The sequence below is a fragment of the Octopus sinensis genome, linkage group LG14 (genome assembly GCF_006345805.1).
Source record: "Octopus sinensis linkage group LG14, ASM634580v1, whole genome shotgun sequence".
NCBI classification, from domain to species: Eukaryota; Metazoa; Mollusca; class Cephalopoda; order Octopoda; family Octopodidae; genus Octopus; species Octopus sinensis.
The window spans coordinates 2,025,288-2,047,787 of NC_043010.1; the positions used below are offsets into that span (position 1 = coordinate 2,025,288).

The following is a 22,500-nucleotide window of genomic DNA, read 5'->3' on the forward strand; positions in this document are numbered from 1 at the left end:
TAAAATATTTTAGAGAAAATGCTTGCAAGGGGTTTGATTATCCAACAAATTTTTCAGAATCTATTTAATCTTTTAATACATAAATCTGATTTTCCTTTGACAAAATAGGAAGGATCTTGAGAAGTACATTGTACACTACTTGTTATTTTGGTATTCTATGTAACTGGTACCAAGATTTTTGATAAATTTTTGTTCAATGATTAGATTATGAACCTTTTATATATATATATATATATATATATATACGTACATATGTACATATTTTTGCATTTATTCATCTAATATTTGTTATACATTCTTTAAGTATAATAAAGTTATCTGAATAGAGATAAAGATATGTCGTGAAGCTTTATTTTATTTTGTTTGTTGAGCCCCAGGTCAGCCCTGATTAAGCAGATTAAAGACATTCTAGTCAAGACCCTTCCATGGGATTTTGTTTTGGTGGGTGTTTTTATATATCTAAGACTATATTGCTTGATCTGTTCTTGTTATATTCATTTTCCTTTTTTAATTGATGATAGTAAAGTGTTATTTGGTTGCTATTTCTAGCAGGTTGCGTAAGTATGTTAAGGTTGTCTCAGTGAGTCATGCTTAGATGCAGAGAGGACACCAGTGGTCTGGAACATTTTGTAATCCACAATAATTTACAAGCAGGAACTTCTAATTCCTGTGGCCATGAGACTAGATTATTTGAACAAGACAGCATTCATCCTTGCTACTATAGGCACAAGGCCCATAATTCTGAGGGGAGGGGGATGAGTTGATTATATAAACCCCAGTGCTCAACTGGTGCTTATTTCATTAACTCCAAAATGATGAAAGATATTGTTGACCTCAGCAGAATTTGAACTCAGAATGTATAGACGGACAAAATGCCACTAAGCATTTTGTCCAGCATGCTAACGATTCTGTTAGCTCATTGCCCTTACAGTATAATCTGAATGCTGAAGGGTTAAACTCTTACAGTACAGTAAAAATAAGCTTGTATCATTTACACTAATGTATAAGTACCTGTAATTCATTTGAATAAATCTAATATTTGTTTGATTAAAATTGTGTTAACAAAGGTGATCCTCCCCGTTTCAGAAAAATCAGTAATGCCAGAAATGCTTCTGTAAGTGAAGCTTCCAGAAAATCAACATTGCACCTGCATATTGTTGCAATGGCTTGCATCAAAATTCATTACAACTTTGCTGCTTTAAAGCTTTGATTGTGAAACCCTCCTTCTCAGGACAGCCTCAATCAAGCAGACTTATTCTGTTTCAAAGATGTAATTTTATTACGTAGTTATGCATAATGGGTTGTGGAAAGGAGCTATAAGAACTAGAACCATTGCTATCTGTGTTTCACTGGTTTAGGAGATGTTAAATGGTGAGGAAAGGGCTATTTTCCTTTTCTCTTTCACATTTTCCGCTTCTCTCTCTGCTTTTTTTTACATTTTTTTACCAAGGGATTCTCTTGTCTTTCATTTTTAAAAATTTTAATTCCTTTTTTGCGCACTTTTATTGTTTCAATACTATTATTAATATTATTAGTATTATTATTAGCAAAATTATTATTGTTATTATTATTATCAGTATTATTCTGCTTCTAACTTGTAAAGATGGCATATCAATAGCATAGCACCAATGAATATTGGGAGAGGTGATGATGATAAGAAGGCAATGAGGATGATATGAAGGCGATGATGGTGCTGATAACGATGGTGTTGATGATGACAACAACAACAACAACAATAATAATTTATAATAATAATAATAATAATAGCTTGAAATGGATGCCATATGTAATTTATAAAGGGAATAGATAAATGGAAAGTTATGATTTTCATGCCTTTCTTTAATAAGGGCATTAATCATGAACTGGGACCTGAAGATTGGGCGACACTTGGGCTACAAATTCAGTTTAATAAGAACTTAACCAGCCAACCAGTGGCATTCTATGAAGGCTATAGATTTCCTTTATATAAGGTTAACTTATATTTCAAAGATGCAGAATAAAGCTGATAGAATCATCATCTGCAACCAACCAGTACCAGTAATATATTGGTTCCAGTATATAAATGGTACTAATCTCACTGGTTTTGAAGTGTGGGCAGGTAGGAGGGGTGTCGAAAGGCAAATTTCAATTGTGGCAGGAGTGGAATATAGATCAACGAAGTTTAGAGCCAGTTGCAGTGAAGCATCCAGCTTTTGGCATTCTTTCCATCTCAAGCTATTGTTGTCATAGAAACTATATTGATAACGATGATAATGATGATGATGATACCAATATAGATAATAATATGAAAAGATAACACATACATATAAATATGGTTAAGCTTTGAATATTATTTCAGCCATTTAAAATATTTTTCCCCTCTTCTTTTCCTTCTTTTCCTTCTTTTTCTTCTTCAAAAAAAAAAAAAAAATTCGGAACATTGCTGCGCAACAAGTGTTGATAATGCCATTATGCATGTGCATTTGTTTTTTTGCTTTTAAATTTTAAACTATAATTTATTATCAGTGATTATATTTCTTTGGCAGAGCAGGGTGGAAAAATAGCATGTATAGTGTAATGGGGCAAGGGATTTAAAAAAAAAAAAAAAAAAAAGGAAAAAAATGTAGTAGCATTTTGGTTCAAGTTTGTTCAGTGAGAACTTGGTTTAGTTTAGTTTGGTAACAAAAAAGCTTTCATCTCAAATTCTTCTGTTTCATTGCCTTTTAAATTCATTTTTGTTATTTGAATTAATTTTTTGTGGGAAGGCTCTTTTTAGGGACAACATTCTGGGAAAATGGTACTGGCAGACCACATTTTTCTTTTGCTGATATTTTTTCTTATCATTATTTGTTTATTTCTTCCTTTTATTTCATTTTGTGCTTTTAAAAAATTTTAAGATTTATATTTTAAAATTTGTCATTAAGTTTATTTATTATGACTATCATTTCTTTCTCATAGTCCCTTGATATCTTGACGCTTCTGGCCAATAAAACATTCATTATTGTAATAATTATTATTAATTTTATGTATTATCATCAATATTATTATTAGTAGTAGTAATATTTTATGCATATGGTAGTTTGGGTAGAGCTGGAAGTGGTTTGGCATAAGATGTGAAACTATTCCTCATCGGTAGGTTCCAAGGCTGCGATGGTATAGTGGAACCACTGCTACCTACTCGAATAGATTTTAGATCGATGATGTCGGTGCAAGGTGTGCCCTGCCCCACATTGGACTGGTAGATAAGTTTGGGGGTGGCACTAGGGTCTTTAAATCTACCGAGGGATTTTGATAAGGCTTTGCCATCTGTAGTTTGAACTGCCTTCGGTTGGTAGGATATGATACCTGGACAAAAGAAAAAAAAAAAGAGAATTCTAATGAGGTACATTCATTTACAAATGAGGCCATTTTAGTGTGGTGCTGATAGAATTAGTTAAATGAGGTGTGCAGTGTAAGCATTTCTACCATGATACTGGCCCATGGGGCTTATTTTCCTCCCTGAGGAAGAATGGAACTCTGCAAACAATACGAACTAATGAAATAATCATTGATTAAGTACAGTGCAGTACCTAATTATGCAGAACTCCACCTGCCTGTCTGTGGTGCATATTTAGAGCTAAGTGGACTGAGGTCAGGGTGGTTTAAGTGTCTCTGGTCATGGACAACAACAGCACATTGCATGTGACAGGATATCACCTGTCGGCAATTGGTCCATTTATCCAAAACACTATCAACTCAGCCAGATGTGACACTTTATAAAACGAATGCAACAAAACATACATTGAGAAAGATTTAAAAGAGATGGAAAAAAAATACTTAAATAAACAAAAATAAATACATTTATAAGCAAATAAACAAACAATTGAATAAATACAATACAAATAAAATAACCAAAAGACATCCTTTGAACAAAAGCTTTTACCGAATAATAAAAAGGGAAAAAGAAAGCAGTAGTTTATTTTTCTGGTTTGGTAAGTTTTTACCTGTGGGTCTATATTTTCAAAATGAGTTAATGTGAACATAATTTAGGCACACCAAACTATTAAACTCAAATATTGTGTTCCTATCCACACTGGTTTTCATTCAGTCCATTCAGTGACAATCTTCAAGCATTATTGTTCAAATACATACTATATATATATATATATATATATATTATATATATATATATGAGGCATGTGGACTGTATCAACATAATGTAATAAAGGTGTTTCCCTGAAGAATTGTTCTGGATCTGCTGAGGATGCAAACAGCCACATTGGGGAAATATGTATAGGGAACAAATAGTAGAGACTGCATCTTGTATTTATCATGCATATCCATACATATGTATATATATATATATAAAACCATAGTCAGCACTTGCAAGTAAGTATGACTTGATTACATGTTCCACACTTTTGCTAATTACTCTTGGTATCTATGTAATTTAAAGAAGACATAGACACTCTCTAAGCCTTTCCACCACCATTGACTCAGTGGTAGCGAGATGAAGAAAGGTCTGCACTACCAGTCAGGTGGTACTCATTTTCGGCTGATATGAAACAAACACCTTGCCCACAGACACAGGTAAGACACAATGTTCTATCTGGTCCAAGAAACAAAACAACAATCTCATGATCATGAGGCTGACACCCAATACCTTCACACACATGCATGTAAGCACACACACATATATATGAGTATATGTAACTCTGTATGTGTGTGTGTGTATATGTGTGTATGTGTGTGTGCATGTGTTTATTGTTCTCATACAAGAATGTTGTTGACTTTGACATCAATGTTTCATCAGCTAACCCATTGTTGGACTGCAAAACTATGAAGTTACAGTCGACCACATTCTTGCATAAGTATAATAAATTTGTACTCTACAGAAGTATAGAGTAACCTATCAGATTAACATTAATATAAAATAAATTCTATTATAACTGAACATAAAAACAAACACATATATATATATATTTATATATATATATATATATATTTATAATAATATGATATGTATATGTTGTTTTGTCAATGCATATGTGTGTGTACATATATATATATGCATTCTAATGTATAAGCATATTTATATATTTCACAAAAGCTGATTGTGGTGTACACTCTGGAATACATGTCTTATTACTAAGTATTAGTAAACACTGAAGAAGTGAATATAAGGTTTCAACAAACAATTATGTATTCTGGCAATAATCTGAGGAAACATGTGTATGCTTTCGTAAAGCGTTAACTACCTTCTATGTTTTCTGATTTTATTAATGCCATTATTACATGGGTCATACTCCACACACTAGCCTCTCCCATGGTTTGACACCTCACCTTGTACTGCACTGGATATAGGAGTGGAGTATACAAACTACTACAGAGTTCGAATTTTGGTTTATATATGTGTGCATGCATGTGCATGCATAAGCATTGTTTGACTGCGCTTGATCGACAAATGAAATTTGACCTATCTGTGTGTCAGGTCTTAAGCAAGTGTTTTGTGGTAGAGTCAAAGTCATTTTTGTCATAAAAAGTACCTTGATATGCAGAAATGTTGAATATCAGAGATCAGATCGTAAATATAATACGAAAGATTTTCTGTATCTAATATATTGCATTATTACTATTATTATCCTTATTACTAGAAAATAGTAATATAAGAGAATATAACAGTTTATGCACATTTTGAATCTGCAATGACTCTACCATGATGCATATATGTATATATCTATATATATATATAATATATATATATGCCTAAACTGAACTTGAAACTTCCATTTTTAATGCAGTGTTTTATCAACTGTCTTCTCATCTGCCATGCCACAGTCTCGTAGAAAGAGATACTGAAATAAGTTTTAAATATCATAAAGTTTAACACGTACCTGTCGTACGGGGCTGCAGCAGAGTGGATAAGAGCGTTGAAACCCTGCGTTAGAAACAAAGGGTTAGAGTTCAATCCTAGCCGAAGGAATATGATTTTTTTTATATATATGTAGTACCTAAAGGTGATTGAAGACTAGACTGATGGTAATATAATATAGATAGAAATATGCTCACACACACAATAAAAAAGATGTGGCTTATAGTTTTAATGTCCCAAAATTAGTCCACACTCTCCTACCTGCAATAACAATTTATGGGAAGCGGGAAGCATATAGAAAAAATATTTGGAAGTGTAGCATCCATATCGTTGTCAAGAGTATTGTGTCCTTCTACAAGTGATTGGATATTTAGTTGAGGTTTTGAGTCTAACACTTAATTCTTGCGACACATATAGACACAAAGGAACAAAAATAGAGAAACATGAAGATATATATATATATATATATATATATATATATATATACACACACATATATGAGGTACAGCTCTTTACAATATGATTCATTTTGTAATATTCCAAAACAATGGGATAACATTGATACTGCTATGGTGTATCACATCGCATGAAAAGCAATATTGAATGTGTGAGTGTGTTATCATATTGAGCAGATGATCAAATGTTGGTATACACTGCTGGTCACAATGCACTTCCTTGCATTGTTGTAGCTTTCAAATGATGCTACTGGCTAGGCAGGCAGGCAGGCCTATGGCATACAAGTGACCGAGATCATGAGAGGGAACAAGGAAACAAGTATATCACATGGTCACTCATTTACAGCTGAGTGGATTGCAGCAACATGAAGTATTGTGTGATATCAAATAAGATTAAAAAGTGTTAAAATCTCAGAGCCTTTTGGGCAGCAATCTTATATGATCAGTAATAGTAAAACACAGTAATACTAAAACAGGTGCTGCAGTAATGGAATGTCAGGTAGACAGATAGGAATAGAAGACTTCTTTCAGTCATGTTCGATGGACAGAAAATATTACTCTTATTGTTGTTTAGTTCCAGGTCATCTCTGATTGAATTGATCAATGAGCAAAAGAATTCCACTTGTGACCAACCAAAATCATTTGAGCAATGCTGATGGAATATTTTCCACATCATGCAGATGTTGTAGTGGCATTGGAGAGAAAAAAGCTTGAGCTTTTCTAGTCGACCTCAATAGTCAAGGCCTGTCATGCCATCCATCTTTTCTTGTAATTAACCTTTGAGGTGCTACAATTTTCATGATACTTTATTTCATGCGGGGAAACTACAGTGGACAAGAGTATTCAAGGTGGGGTCGGGCAAAAATGGAAAAGAGGAAGATAATGGTGTGAGTATCTCTTGACTGGAAAGTTCTGAGAATCCAGGAACATATTCTGTAGGCCATGTCAATTTTGCTGTTTATATGAGCGGCCCAAGTCTCTGATATTTTTGGATGCCATGAGAGTTTCACCTGAAGGAAGGGAGTATGGGAGTTTCAGGGCATCCTCTTTCCCAAAGTGTGATAACTCAAATGTGTCCTTGTTTAGCAACATATAATTCTTTTATGCCCATTGGATGACAGCCAATAGATCTGACTGAAGGCATGCCCAGTCACCCACTTCACTGACGACCTTTTGGATCTTGGAATCATCTGCAAAGATTCTTATGTGACTGTGCTTGATGAAGTCAGCAATGTCACTGATGTAGATGATGAAAAGAAGTGGGCTCAGCACAGTGCCTTGTGGGACACTCCTACTGACTTTGGCTGGGCTTGATTTTACTCCTTCAACTACAATGTGTGTGTTCTGCCTGTACTAACTTTCCAGAGGCACCAATGTTGGATAGCTTTTTCAAGAGGATCTTATGATCCACCCTGTAAAAGGCCTGCTGAAATTAAGGTAGGTGACATCAGTATTTAAGCCCTCTCCCAAAGCTTTCAAAATGTCATCAAGGTGATGCAGGAGCTGCGTTAGTCAGTTCTTTCCATTACAGAATCTGTATTGGCTGCTGTTCACCATTCTGTTGCTTTCAAGAAAGTAGGTTATCCATGATCTCACCACCCTCTCAAATACCTTAATGATATGAGAGGTGAACGAAATTGGCTAGTAGTTCACTGCAAGGGACTTGTTTCTTTCTTTGAAAACTGGGACAGAAAGTTCTCAGGAATATAACCAGTATCTAGTGAGTTCCTCCACAGATTAGCAAGAGGAGATACAAGTTAGTGTCAGCACACCTTCAGAACACAAGCAGGGAATTGTATTTAATTTCATTTATTGCCACTAAGACATCAGGTGTACCAAAGGTTATGTTCAATATAGTGTGTTGAGGATTAACATCACTGACACAATCCAGATCAGCCATATCAAGATTGTTAAAAACGGATCAGTACTCATTCATGGTTTATGCATTATCTTGGAGATTGCCATTTTCATCAATTCAAGGGCCAGCAGTGGAGACAATGACTTTGTGATTTGGGTTTACGATCATGAGCTGAATGCCCTAACCACTAAGCTATGTGCCTTCACACACACACACACATATATAATCCATATTTTTATTGCTTTTCTTTTGTCTTGCTCGATTACATTTTGGTTGTTTGCTAAATTTTTCTTGAGAACATTTCTTAGTAGTAAGACCATAGCGGATCTACTTCTAGCATAAGGGTTGTCCACATAGTGGTCATCCCTCTCATACGTATATATATATAAACATATATATGTATGTATATATGTATATGTCTATCTATGTATATATGTGTGTATATGTCTATATATATATATATTTATAAATATGTCTGTGTATATATATATATATATATATATGTATATGTCTCTCTCTCTCTTTCTCTCTCTCTCTCTCTCTATATATATATATATATTTATAATGTATATATATATGTATATATTCATATGCATGAATACTTGTATATGTTTTGATGGAAATATGCATGTGTATATAATTATATATGTGTGTCTATGTACACCTGTCTGACATTCCCTCCCCCTCTCTCTCTGTATTTATATATATATTTATATATATATAAATACAGAGAGAGAGGGAGAGGGAATGTATATATATATCTATATATACATCTGTATATATATATATATAGATAGATAGATATGCACACACACACACACACACACGTGCAAAATGAGTTTGTAATGTGCTTGCAATCTGGAACAGTGCTAACAGTGGATGTTAGTGTATGAAACAACTGAATTTTACACTATACATGCTTTGTCTTTTCTCTTTGGTTAATCACCTTAATTCAGTGACAGCTTACATTTATGCTTGTCTATTCCATTACACACAACAGCTGATTAATACTATATGCTATAGGGATATATATTGCACGATACACATGCTGAATGTGTGTGTATCTATATATATATATTGTGTGTGTGTGTATATTTATATATGTATATACTATATTTTATACATGTATAATGTGCATACACATGTGTGAATATCTATCTGCTTGTCTGTCTGTGTATCTATCTATCTATCTATACACACACACATACATATATATATATATATATATATATATATATATATATATATATATATATATATTTATATATTATATATATATATATACAAACACACACACATATACATTTGTTCATGTATGATGTGTGGTGGGTGTGGATAGAGATGAGAAAACTGAGGATTAGGCAAAAGTGGTACTCCTAAGTGGATCCTTGTTTCTATTAGTGCCATTAAAACTCTTAGACTAAAATTCTAAAAATGAAATGAATAGCTCTTTCCGGAGCTTTTTTCACTTTTGCTCTACCTTCCACTCTCTCTGTCTCTCTCTCTCATACACACACTCTATCTATCTCTCACTCTCTTCTCTTTTCTGCACATTTACTTTTGCTGCACTTCATGCATACTTCATGACTGACAACTGATTTATGGAACAGTGCACTTCCTGGCTCTAATGCACCCAGAGATGGAAGGAAAAAGAAAATGATGAATGTAATAGAGCTGGAGGGAAATGAGGACATGAAGAGAAAGAAAGAATTTTAGACAGACAGACAGACAGACAGACAGACAGACAGATAGACGAGTAGATAGATAGATAGGTAGAGGGACAGATAGATAGATAGATAGATAGAGGGACAGATAGATAGATAAATAGATAGGTAGAGGGACAGATAGATAGATAGATAGGTAGATAGGTAGATAGATAGATTAGAAAGATAGATAGATAGATTATAAAGATAGATAGATAGATTAGATAGATAGATAGATAGATAGAGAGTTTGAAAGCAAAGGAGAGAGGGAGCTAACTAACAATGGATGAAAGAGCTTCTGAGAGTTGATGAGGGATAAAAAGACTGAAAATATGAGTGTCAGCAAGGACTTAGAGAAGGAGAAAAAGAGTGTCCGTGTACATAGGATGAATGAAGACACATTAGAAGAGAAGGTGAGAGAGGAAGAAAGAGAGAGAGTAGTAAAAGGAGAGAGTAGAAAATGGGAGAGAGAATGTGTGTGTGTGTGAAGATGGTTTGAGAGAGTGTAGAAGAAGCAGAGATGGAAAAATGATTGAAGGATATTGGGGTGGATATTCTTGATGGTCAACGACACTAATGATAATCACTATAAAATTAAATGAAAATGATGAGGGGCAAGATGGTTGATGACTTTATTACTGTTATGATGACGATGATGATAGGCAATAAATGATGTCTCTACGATATGATGTAACGATGACGATGATAAAGACTGATGTGATATCAGACTATGAACAAAACAAGATAGATACGCTATGACAATGATGATAAAGACGATGAGATGGATACATCATAAGAAGAATGGTAAGATAACTAGAGAGGGACAAAGAGGATAAGGTAACTATGATGAGATAATGATGATGATGATAGGATGGATACACTGTGACAAGGACACAATACATACAAGGTGACAATGATGATGATGATGACATAATGGAGTTAAGGTGATAGTGATAATGACACAATAGGTACAACTGGACGATGACAATGATGAGACAAACAATACATTGTGATGATGATGATGATGATGACACAATTTGCTAATGAGGATGATGACATAACAGAGACAAGTTGACAATGATGATGAGACAATAGGTACAACTGGACGATGACAATGATGAGACAAACAATACAAAATCTAAAGAAAGTTAATAGTAAATTTGGCCGCCATGAGGTGTGAAAAAATTGACATTTTGAATGATGGTCCTTTGTCTGCTCCTGACAGCAACTAAACTCACTAAAAACTCCTCTAAATTCCCTTTGGATTTACCTTATTATCATTGTTGGCAATGAAGGTCCACAACAGTTTTTTTTTTGTTTTTTTTATCAAAATGTGGATTTTTATCTTATACAATACAACGATAAAGATGACAAAACAATATTGATGGCAATGAACATGACGAGGGTGATTATGATGACAATGACCACAACAATGGCAAAATGGAAGATGGACAGTGGTTATAACTTGGTAAGATAGATGATAGTGACAGAGACAACTGAAATTATTTTGAAGATGATGATGATATTGTTTATAACGATGTCGGCTAAGGGATATTTTGTTAGCGTTAAAAATCACAAGAATTTAATACTTAAATTCCAATTTCCATAGCATTGAAGATATAGAAGAGATGACTTTTCCTCTTGGCTATGAAGCTAGGCTATATCTAGGTTATAACTTACTCTGATACTCAGTACTGGCAAAATTCAACTCAGTACACCAATATTACTAACACACTTATTAATTCTACAGTTAAGTTACCACATTTTGCGCTAAAGAAATTATGGACCATATATTTTGTATCTACTTAGACCTATATAAATTACATTATTTGAGAGTTAAAAGTTTATTGATTAGAGACATGAGGTAAAATTGGCTGATAACACCCAATCTCGCATTACTCTGTGTGTGTGCATGTGTTTAAATATATACATATATATATATTAGGGTTGAGTGCTTCTCTAGAAATACCGTAACTTCACACCTTACCAGGACCTTAGACTTTTGCTCTATACTGAATATATATTTCGTATATTTGAACATATTTAATTGAGCACTAAAAGGGATTTTCCAACAAGATGAAGAAAATTTACATTGATGTGTTAAAGAATTTAATTTGTCTTATTATTTGGTGTATATATATATATATAATATATATATATATATATATTCTCTTCACCAAAGTCTGTCAGCACAGATTGCTGCCCTATGCTCCATGTTTTTCACTTTTAGTGGACATTTCCCTTCATCCCTTGATAAATACAGGAATACAAATCTCGTACTCGGTGATATATCTTTGAATAAAAATTATACCACTCTACCTAACAATATTAAATAATATTTCACTAATTTGTACATACTAATACGGAACCATTTGCAGTTTATATAAAGTGTCAGGCTGTTATAATAAAAGTCTTAGGTACTTAATGTTGCTGGCTCCCACAACTTTGTAGTAAATTGGTATCATGGAATGTCGAACTGATTTTTTTCATTAACAATGCTCCTTAACTTCAAGTTCACCACTAAACATAGCTTAATGTTAAGAAACATCTATATCATATAAGTATATCTTATACAGTATACTTGTATGAGATATATTGTATAGAATATCTTATATCATATCTTATACTGCCCACAACAACTCCTTTAGTCAACAGGATCTTACTAGGTTTTCAATCTCTATGATATCTTCAAAGTTTAAAAAGCAGTAGAAAAGAATAAGAAGAGCAACAACAGCAGAAGCAGCAGCAACAACAAACAGACAGACAAATAAAACACACACATATTTCAAAAGCTTCTTCTTACATTTTAACCATTGTGCAGTGACTCCCCGCAACACATTCATGTGTATAAAGCAGTAGAAAGCAGTAGAAAAGATAAAAACAAAAAAAAAATATGTATATGTATATATATAAAATATATAAAATATATTTTATGATATATAAAATCAAATATATCAGATATATATATATATATATATATATATATATATATATCAGATATCAAGATATATATATACACTAGTGTGTGTAGATATATATATAAATATCAGGTATTAAGATATGCACTGTATTAGTATTAGATCAATAATACTAAGAGACAAAATTTTTTTTAAACGGTAAAGGGTGCAAAGATTATTAATATTTAGGGTATACTTCAGATATGACAAAATCTTTAAAAAATGCATTGTAATAATAATAATAATAATGATGATGATAATTATAATAATAATAATTCATTTAATGCTTCTCAGTAACAAAAGGAAAAGAGAATGTTTAAATATTCCTATGGGTTGTTTCCACATCTTATGCATGTATCATTGTATCTCTAGGTTAAAGTACAGTACTTTAACAGATTGGCATGGAGCTTTAAAAATTTACATCGTATATATATATATATATATATGATGTGTTTATCAGACACCTTCAACATATTGAGAAAATACCACACTACATTGGCATGTGTATGTACATGCACACACACATATATATATATATTAAATGCAGTCTAGAATTTTTTTTAATATTTTGAAGGTATCTGATGAAAAAAATGTTACTGTTTCTTTTTCTTCTCTTACATTTCATAATTCATTTTCATATTTTAAATTGATTTTTTGGGGGTGGAGGGGAAGGGGTGTTTTTTTTGTTTTTTTTTGGTCATAATATAAATATTTTCAAATAGCTACAGTCAACTGGCTGAAACCAGTGAAAAAGCAAATGAAATTTTTATAAAAGTTTCATAGCCCATATTTGAGAGATTGTCCTTTATGATTTGTTCGTATGTATGTATGTTTGTTTGTTTGTTTGTATGTATGTATGCATGCATGCAAGTATATAGATAGATAGATAGATAGATAGATAGATAGATAGATAGATAGATAGATAGATAGATAGATAGATAGATAGATAGATTTTGTTTGAGTGTGTATTTACTTGTATATAGCTGTGTAAGGGAAAATGGAAGGTTTGTGAATAAGGTGACTGCAAATATAGGTATAATAAAGCATGCATTAGTATATATATCATACTGTACACAGGACATATAGAATGCTTTGTTTTTCTGTTTTCTTTTAGTTGGTAAAGTTTGTCAGGATAAATATAGAGTATAAGAGTTAAAAGAGAGCAAGACAAATTTGTGCAACTTAAGAGGCTGAGATTAAGTCAGATCAGTGGTGAAAGCCAGGGTGTTGATGACAATAATAATTCTAAATTTTGATCAACTGATTTAGCATGTAAGTGGCAAAGGATTCCATGGATATTGGTACCCTTAATGACACAATGGGTACCTTCGAATTAAAGATACACTCCATCCAACAGGCTTCTTAACAGTTTCTGTCAATCCAGTTTCATTCACAAAGTATAGCCAGAGTAAAAACGACATTTGCTTAAGATGCCATGCAAAGGAATTGAACCAATGATCTCATAGTTGTGAAGTGAACTTCTTAACCATTTGGCCACACCATGAATTATTTATGTTCTACACATAATTACTTAGAAACACACACACACATGGATAGGTGCATTAGTGGTGTGTTTAGAGTGTGCTATCAGGGACATCACTTGAATTTACTAAACAACTACTGCCCCTGCTCTCTATACAGGCTTACAGAGCAGACCCCAAACTAGCACCCCCAAAAGAGGGGGGGCCACCCAGAGCAGAATGTCCCCACAGCCCAACTTCTAGCTACTTATATATATATATATATACATGTATATATATATATAAATATACATGTATGTATGTATATATATATATATACATATACATGTATGTATATATACATATACATGTATGTATATATACATATACATGTATGTATATATACATATACATGTGTGTATATATATATATATACATATACATGTATATATATATATATATATATATTGCTTTACTGTTTTGTAAATAGTTAGAAAAGCCTGTAATGGATATTTCTGGTCTTTTACATGCCGTATGAAGAATTTAAGTAGAAACCATCATACACAGTTTATAACCTTGTTTTTACGCTATTCCACTGATGAGACCTTTTATTACACGATGGTATGCATCATATTGCTAGGAGACTGAGTATTGACACCGTTGAGTATCTTATTCCTGTGTAACTAGACATCATAGCTGAAAATCATTTTATTGTTAGCTAATTGGTTGCTCTTAACTTGATATTTTTAATTGTTACTGAACAATCATGCAAAAATATGTTTTGCTTGACAGAGTTAATCTTCACTTTGGTACAATATATGGAAATACGTATGCTAGTATGCACACACACACAGAGTGAAGTGAGGAACTACTTCTGAAGTCACAATAAATATACATAAAGAGCCAAAAGGAGATTATGAATTAAGATCTCCCCACTTTCTTTCTCTCCATTATTTATATACATAGATGTGTGTGCATGCAGAAGGGTTTGTTATACATACCAGTTATATGAATAGGTATGTTTGTGTGCATGTTTCTGTAAGTATGTGTACATATATATATATATAGATGATATATACTTTTATATAATATTTATGTTTTTTCTTACACTGTTTCTCTCAATCCTCACATCGCCATGATTGACTGCTAGCCACTAAACCTTTTTTTATTATTTTCTCTCTCTGTTTATTTCTGTGTTTCTTTCTGTTGAAGAGCATAGGCTCGAAACATAAAAGACCTTCTTACTTCCCGAGTGTTAAACTAATACATCTGTTTGTTGTTTACATACCCATCTCCGTCTTTTTTTTTTGTTTTGTTTGTAAATTCCAACTATATATATACATATATATATATATATATATATGTATATATATATATATAAAATAGAAAATTTGATTTAGTATTTCTAAATTGAATTTTTCCCTGTAAGTTAGGATAATATTCCCTCAAATAATAATTATATATATATATATATATATATATATATATATATATATATATATAGAGAGAGAGAGAGAGAGAGAGAGAGAGAGAGAGAGAGACAGACAGACAGACAGACAGACAGACAGATAAATAAATAGATAGATAGATGTGTGAATGCATGCATATATATACATACATGCAAACCTATATCCCAATATTGTCTTAATAATAAATTAGAGACTACTATAATTGATGTTAGTAAGCCATGAAAATCTAATTCATAGCAATTACAACTTTAGTGATGACAACAACCATTATCTAAATTACTCTTTCCCTACATTATCTTTTATTTGTATTATTCATCTTATTTTCAATTATTTACACATATTCCTGATATTTTATATTTCTCCTGTGGGATATCCATCCCTGGCAACCTGACAGAAAAGCATATCTTCATATGGGATACAGATGTATCATACAGTACCGTTGCTAGTTTTATGAAAAATAATACTCCATAAATTTGTCAAATGTAGTTGTTTTAGCTCCCTAAATGACTGAAGCAGATGTTAAGGTTTTTATTTTTTAAATTTTTTCAAAGCTGGAGAGGGAAGGGTTAGCACCCAAAATCCAGCATTGTTTCAGGGCATTGTTTCAGAGTTGTGTAAGGAAGGAAGCTGTCTTCAAATCAGAGATGTGCCTTGCATACTTTCAGCAGATGGAACTCTGCTCAAGTTAGCCAAAAACTGATACTTTTCATAGCAACTCCCTTGAAAACACCACTAGGAGTGGCTGTGTGATAAGTAGCTTGCTTACCATCCACATGGTTCTGGGTTCAGTCCCACTGCGTGGCACCTTGAGAAAGTGTCTTCTACTATAGCCTAGGGCCAACCAAAGCCTTATGAGTGGATTTGGTATATGTGTGTGTGTGTGTATATGTTTTTGTGTCTGTGTTTGTCCCCCCAACATCGCTTGACAACTGATGCTGGTGTGTTTATGTCCTCGTAACTTAGCAGTTCGGCAAAAGAGACCAATGGAATAAGTACTAGGCTTACAACAAATAAGTCCTGGGGTCGATTTGCTCAACTAAAGGCGGCGCTCCAGCATGGCCGCAGTCAAATGATTGAAACAAGTAAAAGAGTAAAGAGTGAAAACCGATCTAAGTAAAAATGCAATGTTACTAAGTAAAAACCTACCATCAAAGTTTCTTGTTAATTTATGTTCAAAACACCTGCTTAATTAGAACGAAGCTATTTTACTAAATTCTTCGTTATTTCCAAAATTTCTTGAATTAAACGTAATTTATTTCAACAGCAGAAATATAGTAACAAAAAGGTTAAGTCAACTTCCCCCAAAACTCAGGAACATAAAATAGCAGAATTAATATTAACAGACCTCTTGTGTAATGCTTTAACAAAACTACCAATCCACTTGTGTAAGGCAGTGCATTATCTTATATTTTATTTACCCCATAATGAAGAAAGGCAAAATTGGCCTACGTAGGACATGAAGTCAGAGCATGGAGAGCTGGAACAAATACTAAAAAGCATATTTTCTAATGCTTTAACAAATCTACCAGTTTACTAGCTTGAGAGGATATTAACCAGAGTAAGAAAGGAGCAGATGAAGTTTAACCCTTTAGCATTTAAACCGGCCAAAATATTCTACCTATTTTATGTTCAAACTAGTCAGATATGGTCATTCATAGCGACCTTATTGTGTCATTTTAAAAATAAACAATCACATCATTGAAATCTCAAAGCCATGAAATGATGCAAGATTAATTTTACATGGTGTGAATACATAAGCTTTACATTTGACAGACTAATCTGAATGCTAAAGGGTTAAGGAGCTGTTACCACTACTAGTAACAGGAAAGATTTGATGGGGCAATGAGGGAGACTCTCTCTATGTCAGTTTTTTAAATGCTAAAACTAACAACCAAATCTCTCTCAAATCACATCCTACTTTATTTAAAAAATAAATGAACATGTTGAGTAATGCAATCTTGGGCTTCATGCGCATAAGGAAAAGATGAGGTGGTTAAAGTTTGCATGCACTTTAGCATTTAAACTGGCTATATCCAGTCCAAATATTCTAACTATTTTATGTTCAAACCAACCATATCCTGCCTCTCACTCCTATCCTACAATGTCATTCTAAAAACAAACAATCACATTATTGCAATCTTTAAGCTACAAGACCATGTTTGATTAATTCTAAACAGTGTGAATAAATAAGAATTATATCTTACAGAGTGAACTGGAAGAATGTAAAATAAAGTGTCTTGCTCAAAAACACCATACAGCCTGGTCTGAGACTCGAACCTACAACTTCACGATTGTAAACATGATGCTCTCACCACTGAGCCATAAGCCGTCAGTTATGTATACAAATATATATAAATATAGATAGATAGATAGATAGACAAACAGACAGATAAGCTATTGAAAGATGAGAGAACATAAATATATATTATCACATGTTGCAACAACAGACATCAGATAAATGCATTGAAAATATGTTTTAATTGGGTGTTTTGGTACAGAATTTACTAACAAAGTTAATAGTGTTTAATATATATATATATATTATATATATATATATATATATATATATATATATATATAATATATATATATATATGAGATAGTCATGCTTCCTGAATGATTGACTACGTGTTGATAGATGAGAATGGACGGGGTGGGGGGCAGAGAATGTCAAGGAAGAAGCAAGGAGGAGATGTAAAGGAATGGTATGACTAAACACATAACTCTGGATGATTGATGAAATGACGAAAAGGAATTGCAAACAGGTAGCGATATATGCTACATGGCAGACACATTCAACCCATGTCAGAACTGAAAGAATTGGTGTTAAAGCAGTACTGCGGCTGTTGCTGCTGGCATTGATGATGATGATGATGATGGTGGTGGTGGTTGGTATTGTTGATGTAAGGTTGATGATGAGGAGACGTATGTTTAGGATGATGCTGATGTTGATGATAATGAAGATGATGATGATGATTGTGATGGCGATTCATGTGATGGTCGGAGTTGTTATGGTAATGACAATGAGGAGGAGGCAGAGGGGGATGGTGATAGTAATGTTGATGGTGATCTCGATGAGGATGATGATGAGGGTGGTGGTTGAGGGTGGTGGTGATGGCGGTAACGACGATGTCGACAACGATGACTACGACAATGATTTATCGTTTCAACTCTATTGAGCCAAATTCTGATGTCTATAGCTCATTAGTGCAAATGACAACAAAATATTAATTACTAAATATTATCATGTAATTAAAATAAAGAAATCATCATCATCATCATCATCAAAATCATTAATATTATTTCATTGCATTTTTAATGATAGCTATAGAATGTATCTGCCAATCTAAGTATTTGTTTGATAAATGTAAGGAAAGTTGTAGTGTTGCAAAATTGAAATATTTGCTGCAAATGTGCACGCAGACACACATATAGCTATATAAATGTGTGTTCACACACACATGAACACGTGTGTTTATATATACATGTATACACACACGCACATGCATATATATATATATATATGTTCATAGGCAGGCTTAAATGTTTATGAGCAAAAGAGAAGTTCACACATGCACACAACTGCTTATTGAATGTGCAGCTGCAACTGCATCTTTCTAAATTTACTTAATTATTTCTATATTTACTTTTTGGCTGCCTTTAAAGAGAGACAATTCCAGAAGCTTTCCAAAGAACATCATTTTATATATATATATATATATATATATATAAAATAATAATAATTTGAGGGAATATTATTCCTTACTTAATTGATAAAGGGTGCTTTTTTTCTAATTTATATATATATATGTATATATATATATATATATATAATTGCTCACACACACATATACATATGCATACATACACATGCACACAAATATAGTGCCTCTAAATACTTCTCAATCCCTCAGCCAATCAGCCTTATCAAATAAATTCTACTTAAAAAACCAACACGAAGAAAACAGCTCTCTTACTTTTCTTTCAAATAAACAATAAGAAAAAAAGGCTTTTTTTCCAGCTGCTCAAGTCTTTATTGAACCCCTGGCTCCTTCCTTTTTCAAGAAGACCAGATGTTTTGCCTTCAACTTTTTTCCATTTGTGTAACTCTGTCAATAACTAGAATCTATTTTTCATCACCAAATCCATACAGCTTCAATTCCTCATGCATTCTTTCCACCATCATCTCTATTCCTCATCATCATTTCCACAAGGATCAATCCAAGCAACAACCACTGCCATCACCATCATCATTACACTACCACCTCCACTGTCACCACCAATACCATCAAGAATGCACAACTACACAATTCTATTTCCACCCAACACACATCCACTTCCCACTGGCATTTCCACCACGAACACTGCCATTCTAAGACTTAACCTATTCTGCAGAATTTCATATATTATAAGATATTATACCAGTGTCATATTCTAACAATAATATTGTTTTCTTCAAAATCTGGCCTAAAATATAAATTTCCTGGAGGAGGATTTAAAATGAAAAAAAAAAATTATTTACCAAGTTTGTAGTCTAGTAGTTCAAATAAATCCAAAGACATTTTTTTTTTTTCTTTTTGCTGTCTTCTCTAGTAAACACCTTCATTGATCAGTATCTGTCATTTACAGCTGTTTATTTCCTCTGCTTCCAGCATAATTTCTGCCCTGCTAGTAACATGTCATTGCTCTTGATGGTAAATATTGTTTCCCACCTTTTGCTGCCAAAAGACCTGATCTTGTCAATAAGGCATGGACAAGAAGGTGGTAAAGATGGTAGGGCTGACAGTTTCCTGGGAAGTGAACATTGAAGATGCTTTCCTCAGGAGAGACAGAATATACAGTGAGTTCTTTGAAAAGAATGGATGGGAAGCATTATGTCTTCCTGTAGAGATAGTTGTTAGAAGATTAGTTGGAACTAAGGTTCACTCAATGTTCATGAGTCATGGACAAGTTACGAAGGAGACAAAAAAATGTTGCCAGAAAATTGTCAGAAGCTGCTGAGAAAGCTAGCCATTAGATTTATCTCAAGGGGGAAGATGAGTGTTTCAGCAAGAACAAGCATTGAGAATGGTAGAAACATCTGGCCCAGAGTCACAACATCTGACTCAACAAAGCTCATGCTGTTGTGTGAGAATTTTGCCACCTACATCGGTAGGTGGCCTCAGGCAGCTCTGATGTTGTGGTGGATGAGGTCAAAACACCAACAGAGCTTTTTCACCACCTGATGGAATATCATCTCCTGCATTCAGAGACAGAACACAGCAGCACCCCCAGTACATAAGTGTTAACCCCAATAAAACATCCTCTTCCAAGATCTTTTCTGCCACTTTGGCAACATTCTTTTGCTTTCTAGTGGGCACCAATCCTGTTGTAGGGTATGGATGTAAAGGTTTATGTTTTATGACAGGCTGGTCATTCACCTGGAGACTAAAGAACAGTAATATACTACTAGAGGAGCAGAAAAGATGTTGGAAAAATATGTGGTTATGATAGAAGAATGGTTCAGCCAGTCTTGAGAATGTCACAGTTTTACCATTGTAGCATCTGTTATTGGCCACTTTTTAATCAAGCAGTGCAACACAGTTTCCTTAGCAAACAATATTGATTAAATGCTTATTGAATCAGTCCAGGTCGTCTTAAAATATTTATAATTGTTATTATTGCGCTTGTCACAATAAGTATTTGAGTGTTTCACAGTTAACCAATTAACTAAGGAACACAGTCTTAGACATAAGCAAAATATTTAATATGATGGAACAAGTTTTAGGTGTTATGCTGCCAACAAGCTTCACTATGGGACAAAGTCAAAGATATCACCAAAATATTTAACATAATGAAACAAGTGAGTATGATATGATTTCAACAAATTTAACTATGGAACACAATGAAAGACATAATCAAAATATTTAACATAATGAAACAAGTCTACATTTTTAGGCTTTGAACAGATTTAACTATGGAATAAAATCAAAGATATTATTGAAGTCTTTAAAACATAATGACACAATGTTAAGATCTCTCTATATATAAACGGCAGTTTGTCTGTGCGTGTTTCTGTGTGTCTGTTTGCTTGTACCCTCACCCTGACCACGGCTTTCAACCGATTCTGATGAAACTTGACACACACATAGCCCAATGTCATAATTCAAAACTAACGCAGCGAAAATTTTGAAAAGTTTCCCCAGTTCTGAAAAAAATCGATAAATTCGACATGGGGTCGAGAATCAGAAACACGAACCACAAACTGTCTAGGGGACGCAACTCCATCCTTTTTTAACTCTCAAAAAAAGATTTACCATCATTTTTTTCCATTTTTTTGCTATTTTTTGGTTATAACTCTCTAAAAATGCTTTATAGTTATTTCCCTTACAAACCTGAGCAACGCCGGGCGATACTGCTAGTAGTCTATAAATTTATGCATCACTATAGAAAGAACATACACATAAAGTACAATTTCTATGGCTAATAGATATCGTTATGGCAAGCCAATGATAGAGCTTTTGTATGTCTGCTCCATCTGCTTGAAATAGCAGTTAAATCTTCCTCAAATATATACCTATTTCTTTACTACCCACAAGGGGCTAAACACAGATGGGACAAACAAGAACAGACAAACGGGTTAAGTCAATTACATCGAACCCAGTGCATAACTGGTACTTAATTTATCGATCCCGAAAGGATGAAAGGCAAAGTCGACCTCGGCGGAATTTGAACTCAGAATGTAACGGCAGACGAAATACGGCTACGCATTTCACCCGGTGTGCTAAC

At 33.4% G+C, this 22,500-nt stretch overlaps 1 protein-coding gene across 2 annotated transcripts in view; it reads right to left on the reverse strand.

The window, feature by feature from the left end:
• Positions 1–965: 965 nt before the first annotated feature.
• The window catches only part of LOC115218757 (putative protocadherin beta-18), a 406,105-nt gene continuing 384,570 nt past the window's right edge, over positions 966–22,500 (reverse strand). For both annotated transcript variants that reach the window (XM_036508570.1, XM_029788671.2), the window contains one exon: positions 966–3,324. In XM_036508570.1, coding sequence (XP_036364463.1) covers positions 3,044–3,324 — 281 coding nt within the window. In that variant the 3' untranslated portion in view covers positions 966–3,043. The remainder of the gene's footprint in view (positions 3,325–22,500) is intronic.